Below are 17668 nucleotides of genomic sequence, written 5' to 3' on the forward strand. Positions count from 1 at the left end.
TGAGCAACAAATGACCATAAATCCATGGGCAAGAGCTGAAACATTAGGAGCAGCAGACTGAAAACATTTACCTACTTTATGTCTAACTAAACACATGCTGAGTTTTCAATTAAGTCAAATTAAAAAAGAAATAAAAATCAGATACACAGTAGGGCAGCAGTTCAACCCATGACATTACCATCATCACTATGCAAGTCAAGAGAAAATGAGTTCAGCCACAGTTGGAAAGTATTTAACAAGCATCCATATATTGCATTTATGGTACAGGTCAGCAAAGTTTAATTAGAAATTAGCTGCAAGCTCATTCACCAATCAGCCACTACAGTTAACCTGGATGCCAAAGCTGTCTAGGGCCACTGAGATGAGTTCTCTATGCCGTGACTGACTGGTGCAGCAGGTGTTATACAGGAGCAGTAATCAGCAGCAAGCATTTTATAGTAGCAAAGGCATTTAGCATTAGGAAGCATTTACTGGCAGCAGGTATCAGAACTGCAGTTGCATAACACCAGGAAGCAGCCGGACTTTTAGACATGCTGAAAAGGCAACAGGATAAGCTGGCTGACATTTAGAAAACACCACACCCACGCTTATCAGCCCTATGAAGTGTTTCAATACTGATTTCAAAAAGCACACATGCTTCAAATTGCTTCAAGAACAGTTAGCATTATCTAAATTTAGTAGACCTGAAGCCAAAGTGGGCTGTCTCTGCAAACAATAAAGCTCATTTTCGTTGCTGCATCTGTTTGTGTCCCTATTCATTTTTTTTCAGGGACCGTGAATGCCTGACCAAAGAACATTAACTGTCTCAATACATTTCAATCTTTGGACAGTGCTTTTAAAAAGACCAAACAAAGCTTGACATTAGACTTAATAAAATAAACAGCTGGTACCTGGAAGGAGTGAATCATTAGGTCCAAGTTGTCAGCAGCTTGTCTTGTTGTTGTTTGACCGACGTTACGGGCAGCAGGAGAGACGTAGTTTTATAACAGTACATTAAAATAGCATATTTTATGTTAGACTGACTTGAAAATAACAGGTGTTCGTTGGAAATATTCCCGCAGTGGAAGCAGCAGAGGGCGACAGGTGTGCACAGATTGAACGCGTCGTCTTCACATGAGGGTGCGCTTGATAGGCTGCACGTCACAGCCCGTGTGGACTTGTCAAGGCTCAGGCGTTTTTCCATTTTAAGTTTTATTGAGCAATAATGAACAAACTAATTAAATTCGCTTTGTTATTAAGACTTCCTGTCTGACAGACGTACAGTCTGACTCCACCAAGCTTATAAAAACAACTATCACCGCATAGTTCTAGTGTTCCCAGAAACGTTGAGTCTATTTGTTTGACCTAAAGCAGGGGTGTCCAGCTCCGGTCCTCGAGGGCCACAATCCTGCAGGTTTTCGATGTGTCTCTGCTCCAAAACCACCTGACTCAAATTAATGAGTCATTGTGCAAAAGTTATTAGGCTGCTGGATCTATTTAATTTGAGTCATGTGTGTTAAAACAAGAAACACTGAAAACCTACAGGACAGCGTCCCTCGAGGACTGACTTTGGACACCCCTGACCTAAAGCGTATATGAGAAATATAAGAAATTACAAATGTCACTAGGGTGATTGTCCATGCTTCCTTTCGTTTGTCTGACATTATTAATACAAATAGTAGATTAATTCAGCTTGAATTAGTAATTTAGTCATTTCCTTTGTTGAAGTTCTACAAACATTTACCAAAAATAGACCTATTTAAATGGGTTTACTGTACATATATCTGAGCCCCAGACCAGACTATATGTGTTTAATCAAACAAATCATTTTCATTTAACAGTATAACTCAGTTTTTTTTGTTTGAGTTTTGATTTTTCTGTACAGTCATCAATTCAACAAACAGTGCTTTGCCCTTATTATTGCTTTCATTGTTCAATTATTGCATGCACACACATACACACAAACACTATTTCTGACGTTAAGCACCATATATTTTAATAGATCGATTACTCCAAAAGTCCTTCAGCTTGCATACTAATACTTCACTATGCCCACAAGGGAAAATGAGCCATTAAGACATCTCTTGGTTCAGTTATGTGTAGTCAGTTAAAAAAATAACATAAGATGCTACAGAGAAAGTGCAATATTTCAAAGTTCAGCTCCGTCAGAGCCAATAATATCAAATGTGGCATCATGGCTTTTTTTTTTTTTTTTTTTTTTTTTTTTTTTACTGTTCCACAAGTCACTTTGTATCAAACACAGGCTCTCAAGCTTCAAGGACACCAGGCCCACCAAAAGGTCTATGTAGTTCCTCAGAGCTTACAGTGTTTCCCTTGTAGCCTTATGCATCTCAGTAGTAATGCACTCTTCCAATAGTCCCAGTTCCCGACCCCAGGATATCAGGCTGGCCGTTCCTCCAGATCTCCCGTATGATGCGTTCTCTCTCCTCCAGCCGCTGCGCACGCTCCAACTCCTCAGCTGAAGTGAATACGTTCACACTCAGAGTCCCATCCACCTGGCTGGTATGATTACCAACAGGGATTTCAGTGCTGGGCAACAAGACGGGCACCTCTACATCTTCCACCTCTTCATCTTCATCATCATCACTCTCCTCATCCTCCACACTGATTTCCTTGAGGTGTTTCTTCTCAGTCGTGGAGGGGTCCACATTGGTCCGTGGTTTACAGGAGATGCGGATGACCAGGAGGCAGAGCGTCAGCACCAGGCCGAAACACACTCCAAGCACAAAATAAAGGCCAAAACTTTCTGGATTTGCTAAAGAAAGGAGACAAACAAACAGTTTTGAGTGTGTCTCTCTGCATCATGAACATTGTTCTATGTTAAGTTTATCTTACCTTTGATGTGTGCAAATGCAGCTATGCTGTTGCTTAGGAGGTCCATCTCTTTTTTCTTGACATCCATGGTGATTCTTACGTCACTTTTTCACTCCTGAAAAATAGAAAGCATACGCCCCACCATATTCAATTTGACTTTACCACATAATACAACTGGACACCCAACCAAAGCTCCTCCATGTGTTTAAAATCTTTGAAATATTTCTCCAAATGCTCTTCCTCCAGTGTTGTATTAAGCGCAGTGCCTGAATGTCAAACCCACTGACTTCTTCGTATGCCTCTGGGTGGGTGGGACGAGGCCTCCAAGTCTCCAACAAAAGCTTCTCTGTGTCCGTCTTAAGTACTGCCTTCATCTGGGATCTTCATAATGCACTTGGCACATGGCTCTGTCTTTCTCTCTGAACCATGGCAACCCTCTATAAATGAGGTCAAGAGTCAGTTTTCCAAGTGGTCACAAAGGACTCCTTCCTGTCAGATGGGACTCCTGAATCAATTTGTGAAGCCCAGAGGAAAAAGCCAGTGTGTTGTATTGTTTGGATGCTGTGTCCTTGACATTTAGTGGTCTATCATCCTGACATCCTGTGAGTCTGATGACCTCTATTGTGTCTGTATCCATTCCTACGCAGTCATAACTTCTACAACTCCCTTGTACCATGTGGTTGGGGTTTTTATTCTTTGAAGGTGTTTTTTTTTTTTTTTTTTTTTTTAGAAATACTTCTCTGTAGTCCTTAATGCAACCCTGATGCTAAATCCTCACACAGTAGTTTTTGTCTTCAGCAGAAACAAAGCCGTTTGTCATCTAAAAGAAAACGTTTGTTGGTTTTTTCCTGCATGGAACATCACAGCAGGGTCATGTTGTGCTGCCTGGTCTTTCTGTGATTCCTTCATTAAACTTTGCAGCTCCTGCCCTCCTTCACCAAGTGGGATTTCCCTGCTGACTCTAGCTTTTTTCTGAGCTTTGCCAATTCATTAACAGTTCCCATCTCCCTAACCTAATGACATCATATTGTAGCATTTAAGTGGGACCAGAAAACAGGCCAGTTCAAACCACAGGTGTTAAATCCTTCCAAACTAATGTTGGCACCATCCCTCTTTAAAATGTGCTTTGTGTTTTGGCCGGCTGTGGAAAAGACATTCTCTTCATGTCAAATGGTGACGAACTCCGAAGACCTACCTCTCCAACATGTGTGCACTGTTCTCTAAGTTAAACCACATGTAACTGTTCCTATGTACCGGTCATATGGATGTCCTCAAATTGCACAAACCACATGTTTATGTTTGCATTTACCTCATAATTGCACCCACTGATAACTTCAGTGCCTGATCGGTATCATGATGTGACTACCTCAGTGATTTATGTCGCATTTGTGCTCATTTGCTGATGCAGTTTTAAGAAACAATTCAAGCATAAAACCACACACATGTAAACCATATGTAATGTGGTCCACTAATGAACTTCAAAACACAGCAAATATTTTCCTGTAAAAGCAGAAGTAAACACAAACCAGAGTACAAATGAAGTATAAAACTTACCACAAAATTAAAGCCCCAAAGCAAGTCTTCAGTCCCAGCTCATAATGTAAAGAGAAGCTGCAGAACCGATGCAGAATGATCACGCTGCTCTCTGTCTTTATCTGCCTCGCTGTGGGATCGAGGCCTGTGATCTTTCGTCCTCAGGCTAAACAGTTCATTTGGCCACCCTGAGACAAGAGCAAACACACACACACACATACAGACGTCAAGCTACATTAGATCCAAACTCACTGAGGCGTCTGCAATGCAAACAATGACAGGCCTATTGCAGGATACACTGTCTAGCAGGAGACCAGAGACAGGCTTTTCAGTCTGCAGGTTATGTGTTGCAGTGCAAAAATGAAAGTAATTAATATCTTCATGTTTAAATGGTTTATGAATTAATTAAAATTAAGGCTATTACAGACTGCTTTTGCACTTAGGGGAGACAAGATAACAGCTACTTGGAACGAGGCAACTTTTTCCTTTCTAAAAAAGCTCAAATCTTAACACTTTTAAAAACACTTCAAGTATAGATTTCTATTTCTTGATACTTTAGTTTCAGGCTGTTACTCATACTTGATCTACATAACACTGCCAATGCGGCTATGACATAGACACTCCGTAGTTAAGAAAATGCAGTAAAAATTAACTGATGTAAATTAACATGTGGAAAAGTCCACAATCTAGTGTTCACTCATGATTTGCTAAACATTTTTGAGGATTGAGTTAGATGGTGAAAATTTGGCTAATTTCTTTTCACCTTTCCCTGTTGTGAGTAGCCATTAGCTTTCCTGTCTAATACTTTCCTGCTTTTCCATCCTGATCCTTTCAATTTATTTGGTGATTGTTTAGCAAGGAATAAGACTATAATATCAACAAAATTTTAAAAGGCCTCCTATGAGGGACATTTTTTTCCCCTGTGATTTATATAATCATCATGTTACCACATCTTACTCCACATTGTACTCTGAGTTACATAATGGAGAAATTTACAGAAAGCTGATGTTAAGAGCTGTTAGTTATTACATGATTACTGTAAAAAAAGACGGGCGTAAACCAGGTGTAATAAGTAAATAAAGCTGCAGGATCACTTTTTAACATTTAGAAAAGCTTTATAACTTATTTAAAAAAAATGCTGAGCTCTGAAGTTTTCTAACTTGTGGTTGTGTTTAGGAAAAGCTCCTCTGCCAGCTGCAGTTGGTCTAACAGAGCCTCTGTGCTTTCCTGAGCAGATTTTAATCTCACTTCTTGGCAGATTGTATGTGCTTTACACAGTGCCTGACTGATATGGCGCTCGGGGGCTGACTGACAGCACAGTCACTATGGCAACTTGGTTTCCAGGCCACCCCCTCAACCCCCTCTGGAGGAAGACGATGGCCTTTTGTTTATGCGCCTCACAGTTGGAAAGAACCTCTGCACTGTCCTCCAGGCAAGCTTTCACCATTATTTTTTTTTTAATGATGACCAAGTTCATTTCCTCCCTCCTGCAGTCTAATGAAATCTATTAATCATTATCCAAGCAGGATATCCAACAGAGACTTTTGATGAGATTTTTTGTTTTTTGTCTCAGAGGTAATACAGTGAATGGCTCAAATGACATCTGTCAAGTCAAGGACAAAACAAATGACTGGAAATCTTCAACAACAAACCTTTTCGTATTGGAATTTAGAAAAATTGAGCCTCATGTCTCAAGAATCTGTAACTGGTGGTTAATAGCTGGAGACCTGCTTAAAGCCTATCAAAACACTCATTATCTAATTATCTTGTTGCCCTGTTGTTTTGTTGTGTTCTTGTTTAACCCAAACAAGGAAATTATTAACAGACCTGCTTGTCCTGTGCTGAAGTTTGTACTTCATCAGATCAGATGGCTCAGCTTTCAGTCATTTGTTTTCTCCAAGTGACCCAGTTTACTTTACTTATTGCAGATCTACAGCCTTAAAAAAGAGACCTTAGATTATGGTTGTTGCATTTATGATTTGATGTATTATTTTGTTTTGTTGTGTGTTACTCAAATACATTAATGAATATTGTAAATAAAACTAAATGTTCTTAATTTATGAAAATATTTACAGCCAATTTATTTAATTCAAGAGATCAGCTGCAGCCAAACCAAACAACTGCTGTAGTTATGCACGCTTGCTAAAGTGTTTTTGTGGAAAACATAACTAAGATCCATTCAATGAGCTCTGTAGGCATTAATTTTATTCAAACTAAAAGATAAAAAACAGCTTCCTCCAAATTTCCCAATGATCTGGCAAAACGTGTCGCAGCACACGTCTCTGCCATGACCGATGTCCTGTGACGTTAATGCTTGGTCCTATTTTTTGTCTCCTAGCTTATCGTTAGCTCTTTCCTGGCTTCATATCCTCAGGTTAAACACTCAGGCATCCTCTTCCTGAGTCCTTTGTATGCTGCAGACTATCAAATATCCCCTTTACTCATCCATGCACATTTTTAACAGTGTGGAGGAAAATATTTCTTTATGTCACAGAAAATGAAAACAAAAGTTTACTCTGGTAACAAAGGAGCAGCTCAGTTTTATTACATTTGCCAGTCCACAATCAGCTATTTATGTTGAGTTACATGGAAACCCACATAACTAAAGCATGCCATGTTTTTGTGGCCTGAGAAGAGGTCAAACACTATTTCTAACAGAGACTGTTTGCTTTGGTTTGGCTGGAGGAGCAGAGTGAAAGAGAAACTCTAAATGTAGCGTGATATTTTGTTGTTATCCACTTGGAGATAACCACAATTGCTCTTCCTTCTCCCAGGGCCTGTCCCTTTCTGCAGGGATAACAGCTATGTCAGAGACTTCCTTTAGCATCATTGCTATTGTCTAATTTGAGCAAGACACAATGACTGAGCTGCCTACTGTACACAGATGTCATTGACGTGATTTATCAGTACAGCTCAACTCAATTGAGACTTATTTATATAGCACTTTTCTGGCATTATTGCAACCCAAAGCAAAACACTGACAAAAATAATCGTCATTGCAGTATTGCTATATACTCTCAATATTGAGAATAAACAGCAAAAATTTCAAGAATTTATTTAAACTTTGAGTTGAAACACCTCTTTAGAAGTACTGTTTAATGGGTTAACTAAACAACAAATATTAGTAAAAAATGAGTATCTTAACAAAAGTACTAGAAAACCAAAGTGATGTCATACAGAGTAGCTACGGGTTTAGCCAAAGATTCTCAGAGGTTTTCACGGTAAAATGAATGACTTTAGTGTTGCCTGAGTTCAGAAATGGAAAATTACTCATCATCAAGGCATTTATGTATCCAGGCCAAGCCTCTAACCTCTTTAACTAGTTATTACAACTGGATGCCATCAGCATAACAATGGAAATGTAAGGTATGTTTTCAAATGATGCTGCCCAAATGAAGCTTATATAGAGTAAACAGAATTGGTCTTATGTCACAACCCTGTGGAACAGCATGAAAAACTTTGGAAGAGATTTCATTTATGTGGAAACTGGAAGTTACAAGATAGGTATGAATTAAACAAGCCCAAAGCAATCCCTTTTGATTATGATGATATTTTCATTTCTTTGTGGTGAAATGTTTTTAGTAGTGTCTAATGCTGCAGTGAGATCAGACCGAACCAATAAAACTACTCCAAATCTTGAGTGAAATTCTTCATTTATCAGTAATATGCTTTTGGACTTAGCTTTAGCTAACTAAAATATCAACATCTACTCCTTCAGTTATAGACCTGTACTGACTACTACATCAGTCTTGACAGATGCAAATTGTCAAAACAAAATTGTTATGAATTAGAAGCGCTTGTCCCAGTAATACAAATTTCATAAACCATCCAACCACAATACTACTCTTCCAAGATGAAGAAGTCAAAGTCATAAATTTTCAGAGGAATCTATGCAGGGAGTCAAGCCATATTTGATTCATACACAATATATGAAAAGGTCAGATTACACAGGAGCCTGTCTGTGTTATTTCCTAATAGTAATGACTCATTCTAAGCCACAGTAGGGACAGAATATTTTTAATACCTCAAATTTCTGCGAGGCTGCTACAAATGTGGTTTTGCAAGGGATGTAACTTCAATGGAAGAAAAAAGCCGTGTTTATATTTAATTACATTTCATTGTTTTAAGTCCACGCAGGGTCTCCCCAGTGAACAAGATCACAGAGGCTGCCAGTAGAATTTATAGCAGCTAGTGTCTTTGGTCTTGATTATGTTCATTAAAATGTTTCTGCCTTAATTCTGTGGTTGCTACTGAAGAAATTGTCTGGACTTAATGATGTGCAGCATCAAACACACAAATCTGGGTATTTTAATTTACTATTTTCAGCTTGCAGAGTACATTCTGAAACACTGCAAGCTGCACTTAAATAAATATACAGGATCAGAGTTCTGCCTTGGCTCAACTTATTCTCTTACTCATGAAGAAATTCTCTAAGCAGCTGATAAAACATTAAAAACGATCCTCAAACTGCCAAAGAAACTGAAACTGTATCACAAAAATGTCTGCTAGATGGCTTTACATGCCTTTTATCGCACCTGTCATCAAATCAGAAAATGGTCCCAAAGCTCTAAAACATAATGGAAGTTCAAGTTCCCCCCCAACATACCAGCAGTCCAGGCGATTACTTTCTCCTCTGTAAACAGAACTGTGTCCCAAACCAAAAGTTCTGTTTACAGTGTCTGTAAAAGCATTTATAAAGGTCAGCAGGGTGAAGGTAAATCATTTTTGAGGTATTTGTGAGTTTTCTTCAGCTTCTGAAGGGCTGGATCTCTGGAGAAAGTAAGGATGTGTTTTTGCTCTGATCCTTGACATCAAGTGCTTGTGTTTTAAGCTGTACATACTGTTAGATCTGCTGCCATTCTTGACAATGTCTGCCAAAGTATCTGTCAGAGATGGAGGTCCTGAGATTTAGGAACAGAACATGCAGGTAGTTATCATCAGGACGAAGACATGAAGCACCAGGTGAGGTTTACCCATAACAAGATGTGTTGTTATGTTGTGTTGTGTTCTAATTACATTGTTCCTCATCAGTTTGCTTTTATTGAAGAGAAGAATAAAAGATGAAATGGGAGACAGATACTGGTATGATATGAGTCTTGAGTTTTACCCAACTGGGCTAAGAACAAGTTAATTATCCTGAATTTGAAGCTTCCCTGTCCCCTTTTGTCTTCAACAAAAGTTCACAAACATGGTGATCCTGCCTGTTTAAACAAGAGAATCAGCCATTTTAAAAAGGAATCAAAGTCTGGCCCGTTCCAGGCTTTGTTTAAGTTTGGTAATACATCACAGACTCCAACCTTTCCATGATTCTGATCACCTGGGCTTCAGTATAACTGCTTATGTTTCCAATGTCAATGATTAGTTTTTGACTTATGATGAGGATGAGAAGCCCAACTGACACTCAGAAAAATATAAACTTGGATCTACAGCTGTTTGAAAACTCAGCAAGCTACAGTACATTTGCAGATGAAGGCTGTATGGTAGCATTAGGTGTATTTGGACAATAAGAACATTTTTAATCTTTTAAATATTACAGGAATTAACCCTTTGCTGTGTACTCACTGAAGGACACACTGTGGGTGGTTGTGGTTAATTCAATAGTTTTTATGGGATTCCTAAAACTAAGTGCTGACTTATTTTGATGGTACATTGATAAATATCATGTACATTCTGGAGCTGTCATTTCTCTGCAGCATCCCAGAGCAGAGAAAATGCACTTCCCAACTATTTTATAAAAGCACAAGGAAAACGTTCTGTGTTCTATCTGCACAGTAATGGGTCCAGACAATATAAGTGTTGCAAACTGGATGAACATATTAATGCAGCGCTGTAAGCAGCCATGACGACTTACATGTAAACATTGGAAAAAGCTTCTTAGAAACAACAGCTTTTGAGATTAGTCACTAGACAAAAACACAGAGGAGCTGATCATCAGTTAACGCCAAAGTTAATCAACCTTGCTATTTGCAACAGAGGAATTACAACATGATTTTTGACTTGCCTGCCAAACACCAGCTGGCTGTTACATCATTTCAGCATTCTCATCTGCTGTGAGAAAACACCAGAGAGACAGCTCAGGAAGGTATGTTATGCTTTACAAAACTCCCCAGGCCCCCCGACCCTAAAACAGAACCCTGAACTCTTAGGTTCAAAAGTGTTAATTAAAAGCTTCACAACTATTACATGTCTGGACCTTGAAAAGACTGGTTTGCCATCACACAAAACAAGTCATTACTTTTGCTTTTCAAAAAATATTTGGATTGCTTTTTATAATAATTTGACTTTAAATGATCCTGATTTAAATTCAGCTGCCTGAGAATGTAAACTTAGAATTCATCCAAATTTCACCAGCTTTGCTCTTGAGTGGGTTTGAATTAGTTATAAATTCAGATAGAATGTGCCTTTTTGTGCAGCACCAAAACTGAAATTTCCACTCCTGCATATAATTTGATCCCATCCAAACTTCTTGAATACATTTCTGTGTCTGATATTGAGCTGAAAGAAAGCTTTGTTTTACATGTTGACTTATTTAACTTTGGGCATGTACTTTATTTGATATAGACTCAATAGCTTCTCTTTCAAGGACAAAAATATTTTCAAGAGTAAACACAGAATAAACCCAATCAGGCATTGTTGGCCAGTTATTATTTAACTGCAGACTTTGTACTTTTCAGCAACGGTGGGGTTATAAAGTCAACATGACTCACTATGCCAATGTGACTCCAGCTTGGCTGAAAGCAAAGAAAAATAAAAGAAATGAATCCCTTTTTGTCATTAAAAGTGAGCCACAGAGCACTGCTTGTCCCATGAAGTCCATGTTTTGTCGGCTGTGGCAGGTAACAGGAGGGTAATAGAGATGTGGGACTGAGCTGGAGGTTAGGGCAAGTGATTAATAGCAACCAGATGTTTTCCAGATGTGAGGCCAATTCAGAATGCTTTACTATGTAAATCAAAAAGAGACATCCAGAGTTTCATCCTCATGCAAACATCACTGAAGTACTATGAAGCAAATCAAGCTCATGGCAGCTGGAAGCCAGATTTAAACAGAGTGTTTGTATTTGCTGTCATCGTTTATTTGTATATGCACATGTGTGTATAGTATATCTTAGTATGTTGACACTTGTTGTCCATATGTGCTCCTGTGCATTCAAATCTATTCAAATGAACATTTCTCTGTTATGCTAAAGCACAGGCGTCAAACTCTGGTCTTCGAGAGCCACTATCCAGCAGGTTTAGGTTTTTCCCTGCTCCAACACAATTGACTAAAATAATGGTTCATTGTGCAGAAGTTGACAAGAGGCTGTTGGATCCATTTGGTGGGCATCAGATGTATTGGAGCAGAAAAACAACAAAGACCTGCAGGAAAGCAGCCCTCAAGGATCAAAGGTTTTATACAGCATCCTAAATTCAAAAGCTCCAAAAATAGAGCAATGATCTCACCCTTTACATCGATCTGGGCAACCATCCAGCAGTACAAAAACATCACATACTGTATCAGTTACACAGACCTTATTACCCTGTCACACAAAACATATGTTTAACTTTTCTATGACAAGGTTCAGAAAAACCCACTTTACTTTACCATGAACAGGGTGAAGTTCAGTTAGATTTCGGTAGAGTTGTTTTGACAGGATTGTGTTTGTGTTAAGAAAGTTTAATAAAGAATGCTTGGATAGTTTCAGGTGCTGTGAGTCAGTGGGCTTTACTGTCTTTTACTTACAACCAGTAGCAAAAAAAAGAAAAAAAGCAGTGTGTCTTTCATTATGCCAGAATAATCACAATTTTACAACAGGGATAAGTAATAAACTTGCCTAACCAAAAAGCACAGAAATGTCTAAGAAGAAAAGGGGAAAAAAGTACGCAGATGATTTAAATCTATTACTTACAAGGAGGGGGAAAAACAAGTTGTGTGACAGTTTTGGGGAGTTGGTCCAAAACAAGTGTGCACCAAAATAATAATAATAAAAAAAAGAGACCAAAAAGAAAAGATATGTCTGTGTTGTTTTGTTATTTGCACTAACCTAACAGGATATTAATGATTTAAGGGTTCTTTCTATTCAGCAATACATTGTAGTAGCTGCTGACTGGTGTGGCTGGTGAGTAACGCTCTCAGCATCTCTAAATAATCACTGCCCAACTCACATTTCTAATAATGCTTTTACAACACAAAAAACTTGACATGTGCACATCTGTGTGTGTTGCAGCATTTTCATGCTTGTGTAGCTGCTTGTATGGTGCCAGCTGAAAGTTTTGATGAAGCTCATATAAAATTGAATGGCTGCTACTGTGTGTTTCTATGTTTTTCCAAAATAGGGGTGCAAGCTCAGGCAAACCCCAAAAGGTTTAACATGTCAAACATCTTTCAGACCATAAGCCATGGTGTGTTAGAGACAGTGGAGCTCTACTAGAAGCTATGAGTCCTGCAAGGACCAGAATGCTTCATAACTTCACGCTCATTTAGACTGTGCCTGTGTAATTTTTTGTCATGCTTGCTCATTTTATTACCATGTCTCTTACCAGATGAGGGAACACAAGCAAACTGGGATTGCACAGAATATTACATGTTTCAAAAACCAAATACCTGTTTATGTTTCAAGCCCCTAATGTATTTAAACTCTCTACAGCAAAACTGATTCTGTTAAAACATTCCCCTTTCTGCAGTTAATTTATAGCAAACATATTACACTTTTTAAACTTGTCTTTGTGTGTATTTTTTAATTACATTCCCCATAAAAATCTATAACTAGTTCTAAGAGCAGGAACCAGCAGTTGCAATTAGATGTAAACAGGCTGGTGTTTTAATGACTCTGTTTGGGGGCCTGGGTGTTCTTAATAGCCTGGGGTCTAACAGATCCAGTGATGATCATCTGACCTGGTATGACTTCATGCTCTATAAAACTATTATCAAAGCATTTCAGCTACTCAAATAGATTCTGCTATTTCTTTTTTCTTAGATATATGTTGTATGTGACAATCTCAGTGGATTGAATGAGGTTCTCAAAGTTTGATAAATACCAATTATATGAAAAAAGTTATTTGATAAAATGTAAAGTACATGTACACTATTTCCAGATTATGACACATTCTGCTGTATAAGGAGAAAAGCTCATTGTCAAACTCATTTGGAAGTTTGATGAGTTAATAGGATTAACAGTCAATATGTTCCTTTGTGGAAAAGTATGAAATAAAGGTGGATGTTTTTGCTGTAACTAAGGTACTAACAATCGAGCATATTATAAATCAGGTGGTCTGACATTAAATTTGACTTTAATACCTCTTTTGGCTCTGTTTTCAAGGTTTAAAAATGTTTTTTGAAATTTTTGGAAGAGACTTTAGAGCGATGGCATTCTTATTTGCACTGATGTTTTAGTTGCTTTTTTACACAGGAAACTGGTAAAGGGCAGACAACTTAAAAAAAACCCCCAAAACAAACCCTTAACATGTAAGTTGATAAACTATTTATCACTATCTATCTGGAGCAAACTTCAACTGATCGTATTGTCTAAGTGGAGACAACCAAACTTATGCTGAGACCGTCAGATACTTTTCAGTTCTGACCTGCTTGATGCTTCAGGAGCGTCTCTGTTTTTAGGAGCCACCACAGTTTGCTGTCGTTACACCCACAGCCTGCATATTGCTAATAGTGTAGGATGCTTAATTTGATAACCAGAGAAAACCAAACAAAATCAGATATAAATAAACCAATGTGTCCACACTCCTTACAGATCTTCCAATACGTATTATTTTAAATTGAGATGGATGAACAATCAACAAAATCTGATCAAAGGATCTCAGATCAGGGTTTGGAAACCTGTGAAGTTTTTCTTTTTAATTAGGAAAGCATGGAGGGAGCATTAAGATATATTCTTGTTAGAAACACCTGCATACATCAGGACTCTGTGAATGTGAATGTGGTTATTTTCAGTTTACAATTCATATCAGCCAAAGATTTCTGTTGGTTTACAGTCCATCCGATTCCTTCAATAAAACTTCCTGAGCTGTGATGGTGACAGATTTAAATGTTTTGTTTTATTTGCTTTATCTCGTCTGTTTCTTAATCTTTTGTTTTTCCTTTTGAATGGGAGATTTCTGGAAAATTTAATGTGGACAGTTCAACCATATATTAATACAGCTAGCAAGAAACTCAATTCAGAGCTTGTCCTCCATGTGTGTGCATAACTAGATCCATAATCCCAAATTAAGTGTCAGATGGCTGGTATTTTAGATAGTCGGGGTAAAGCGGAAGGTAAATCTACATTCTCCAGCCCTTTTCACACTGTTTTTTCAGTGTAGGGGTGATGCTACATAACTATATTTTGTGTATGGGCAGAAGCAAAACAAGGCATTGATGTTGTTGTCACTCAGCTAGTTCTTGAACAATTTACTGTGTGTAAACACACACCGACGAGGCCATGAGTTTCTCGTGTTTGGTCTTTGTGAACTACAACAGCAGAATGGAGGCTGCTTAACTACAACACATTTTTACACTGATGTCATGGATTGTTAAATGAAAATAGCTTCTTTAAGGGCTTTTGCAACTTTTCCCAGTTTCTCTACTCCAGCACCTTGGTGTTGATTAATTTGGGCTCAGGTTTCTCAAGTCTCTTTTCTGGGACAATTAAAGCTCCACATGACAACCTGATAAAGCATTTTCTGCATTTCCCCATAGTACTGGAACAAAGACACACTACACATGTATGCAAAAAGGACCTAAATACTGAAATCAAACTTTAATAGTAAATTGCATAATAATCGTTATAATTGTAATTAGGAATCTAAGTCTTATTAAGGTAATGATGCTCTCTTTACACTTTACTATGAGAGCTAGAAAACTAAGAGAGGGATTCATGTAGCAAAGCAACTTTAAATGAGAATGTTTTATGGTTGTATTGCTCCAAAAAAAAAAAAAAAAAAAAAAAAAAACATAACACCACTATGTAATAAAGCTTATTTGTGAGCTTGCTTATCCACCCACTTTCATGTGTATATATTTAGTTCTCACAATAAAGCATCATCCCATGCTTTTTGCTAATGTGTAAACAGTAATTAAAAAAAAGAATAACTGCACTTTTTACCCCTTTTCTTGTGGTCGGTTGGTTTTAATTCTTGGTTATTGCTTTCTGTGTGGGATTCCTTTCTCTTCTCAGTGTTACCCTGACTTTGACTGGAATAAAGCTTTCTATGTCTCCAAGGAAAACAGATTGGTACCATGGGAGTTTAGACAAGCAAGTCAAATCCCTGTCACACCTTTGACCTCTAGGTAAATAGAGTAAGTTAACAACCATCCTTGGGACAGATAAGACTGACTGACTGATGAATGAAGCAGTGAGGTTTTGGGCAAAGGAAAGACTGTTAACTCATACAGCACAAAGAGGTCATACAGAAGTCAAGATGTCTCCAGTCAGCCTTGGAGAGGTTATTTAACTAGTTTTCACACGCATCCAATGGAGGGTTATCAGACTGACTAGAGAAGGTGCAGCTAAACTACCATCTGCTCACTCAGATAGTGTAAATTAATGGTGACCAGAGAGATCCACCTACCCTGCCCAGCCTCCACCCATCACCTCTCTCCTCCCACACTTCACTTTTTCTGTGATAAGATGTGCTAACTGCAAAGATCCAGTGGAGACAGGAAAAAGACACAAGGGCTGAAGCATATGGTCAGCTGCTGTCACGTAAGAATGTTTCTATGAGCTTGTGTTTTAAAAAAAAGAAAGAAAAGTTGAATTGTAACTAGAGCCATGTGTATGTATATCTGCTCTTCCTGACTTCAGTAAACCCAAAATAGCAAGATGTTTGCTTTTACCGTTACAAGGCGTCAACTAATAGATCACTGCAACCTTAAAAAATAACCTGCAGCTGCACAGGAAAGCATTATCCCGGCTCTCCTGTTTGGACACAACTAATGCTTCTTTAGCCCTTATTTAGCATCGGTTCACCTTTACAAATTGAAAGCACGCATATCTAGCAGGACTGCATAATGATGCACTGACCCTGTTTAGGTGGGTTTGAATATTCAGCTTCAGTCAGTGCTGGTAATCATAAATAGCATACAATAACAATACGATAACATATGGTTGTTATCATGAGAATTACATGTAGAAGTGGATTTTTGTTTCAGAAGCACTCTCACTTCTCTGTCATATTTAACACACCATATTGTGACTGAAAAATCACAGTAAGAACTTGTATTTCACATGATGCAAATCCTTTAATAAGCTGCTGCAATAAAAAAAAAAAAAAAAAAAGGGAAAAGAAAAAAGAAATTCAGCTTTTAGCATATGGAAGTTCTCCGCAAAGAAACCTGCTTAACCAAGTTTTAATGATCAGCAAAGCATTTCAACTCTAATAGTGGACTACAACATTTCAGGGGTTTCTATAGCACTGCACATACACTGAAACAAACTGTCAAACTCACCCAGTTAGTGATGAGAGCAGAACGTCCCCCCGAAGTTGTTCAGTCCACACAGAGAGCCTCAGACAGAATGCAAATCTGAATCTTTCCCTCCAAAACACATTACAAGCAGCCCTGAGATTTTCACGGTTGCTGCTGTGGTTAAGTCCTGAAGAGCGTGTGTGGCTTTGCCTGAGTGTGTGTGCACAGAGTCTGGGGAAGAGGTGGTAACTTCCTCTCAGAGTTGGAGACGGAGTGAGACAGAGTTTTCGCACTCCCAGCTCCAGTCCACAAGAAGCAGGAAAAGCTGTCATACTATCCCTCTTTCAGATGGAAAAAAAGAGGAACAGCCTAAAAAGGGCAAACATAAGGAAGAGGGGAGGGAGGAGAGCTTGGGTGAGTGTATGTTGTGGTGTGGCGTGGGTGCGTGGGTGCGTGGGGAAGGAGGGGGAGGACTCTCCCTTTGTTGTTAAGGAAAAAGGCAAAAACATAACCTCAGGCAAATTAGCCCAAGTCTTTCCGTGCGCAGTCCAGTGTGACAAGAAAGAAAACAACTAGGAAAAAAGATGCCATGTTGTGTATGAGTAGCTGCAGTTTGGATTTGTTTTTTCTCCCCTACTTGCAAACATCTCTGATGAGATGGAAAAACTTTTGAGGAGATGCATTTCTTTGCATTAAATGCCACAATCAGTTGTACTCTCATGTCTGGAAACGTGAAACTCAAGCCAGCAGTCAGCTTGCATCAAACACGGTTCTGTCCAAATGCATCCAAATAGCAGCAACGCTAAACTTTTCCATTAAACATGTTATATCATGTCGAAGTGATTCATAACCAAGGCTTCTGAATGCTAAGTTGCCATTTTTAAACAATTTTAAAACCATTTTAAAAAATATATGGCTTGTTAATCAGTGTGCTTTGGATGTGTA

The 17668-nt window shown here is 38.4% G+C and overlaps 1 protein-coding gene across 1 annotated transcript; it reads right to left on the bottom strand.

The window, feature by feature from the left end:
- Positions 1 to 2178: 2178 nt before the first annotated feature.
- On the bottom strand, positions 2179 to 17017 carry eva1ba (eva-1 homolog Ba (C. elegans)). Its single transcript, XM_041988542.1, has 4 exons — positions 16766 to 17017; positions 4369 to 4535; positions 2836 to 2929; positions 2179 to 2755 (listed from the first exon to the last, which is right to left on the bottom strand). The coding sequence occupies exons 3-4, from the start codon at positions 2900 to 2902 to the stop codon at positions 2331 to 2333; spliced, it is 492 nt and encodes a 163-aa protein (XP_041844476.1). The 5' UTR covers positions 2903 to 2929; positions 4369 to 4535; positions 16766 to 17017; the 3' UTR covers positions 2179 to 2330.
- Positions 17018 to 17668: the final 651 nt, after the last annotated feature.

Source organism: Melanotaenia boesemani, chromosome 6 (assembly GCF_017639745.1).
Source record: "Melanotaenia boesemani isolate fMelBoe1 chromosome 6, fMelBoe1.pri, whole genome shotgun sequence".
Classification (NCBI taxonomy): Eukaryota; Metazoa; Chordata; class Actinopteri; order Atheriniformes; family Melanotaeniidae; genus Melanotaenia; species Melanotaenia boesemani.

Excerpts from the sequence above, each read along its gene's own strand:
- eva1ba (XM_041988542.1), bottom strand. The coding sequence starts at position 2,902 with ATGGATGTCAAGAAAAAAGAGATGGACCTCCTAAGCAACAGCATAGCT. Across the intron at positions 2,756-2,835 it reads TGCATTTGCACACATCAAAG|CAAATCCAGAAAGTTTTGGC; the intron begins GTAAGATAAACT and ends TCCTTTCTTTAG.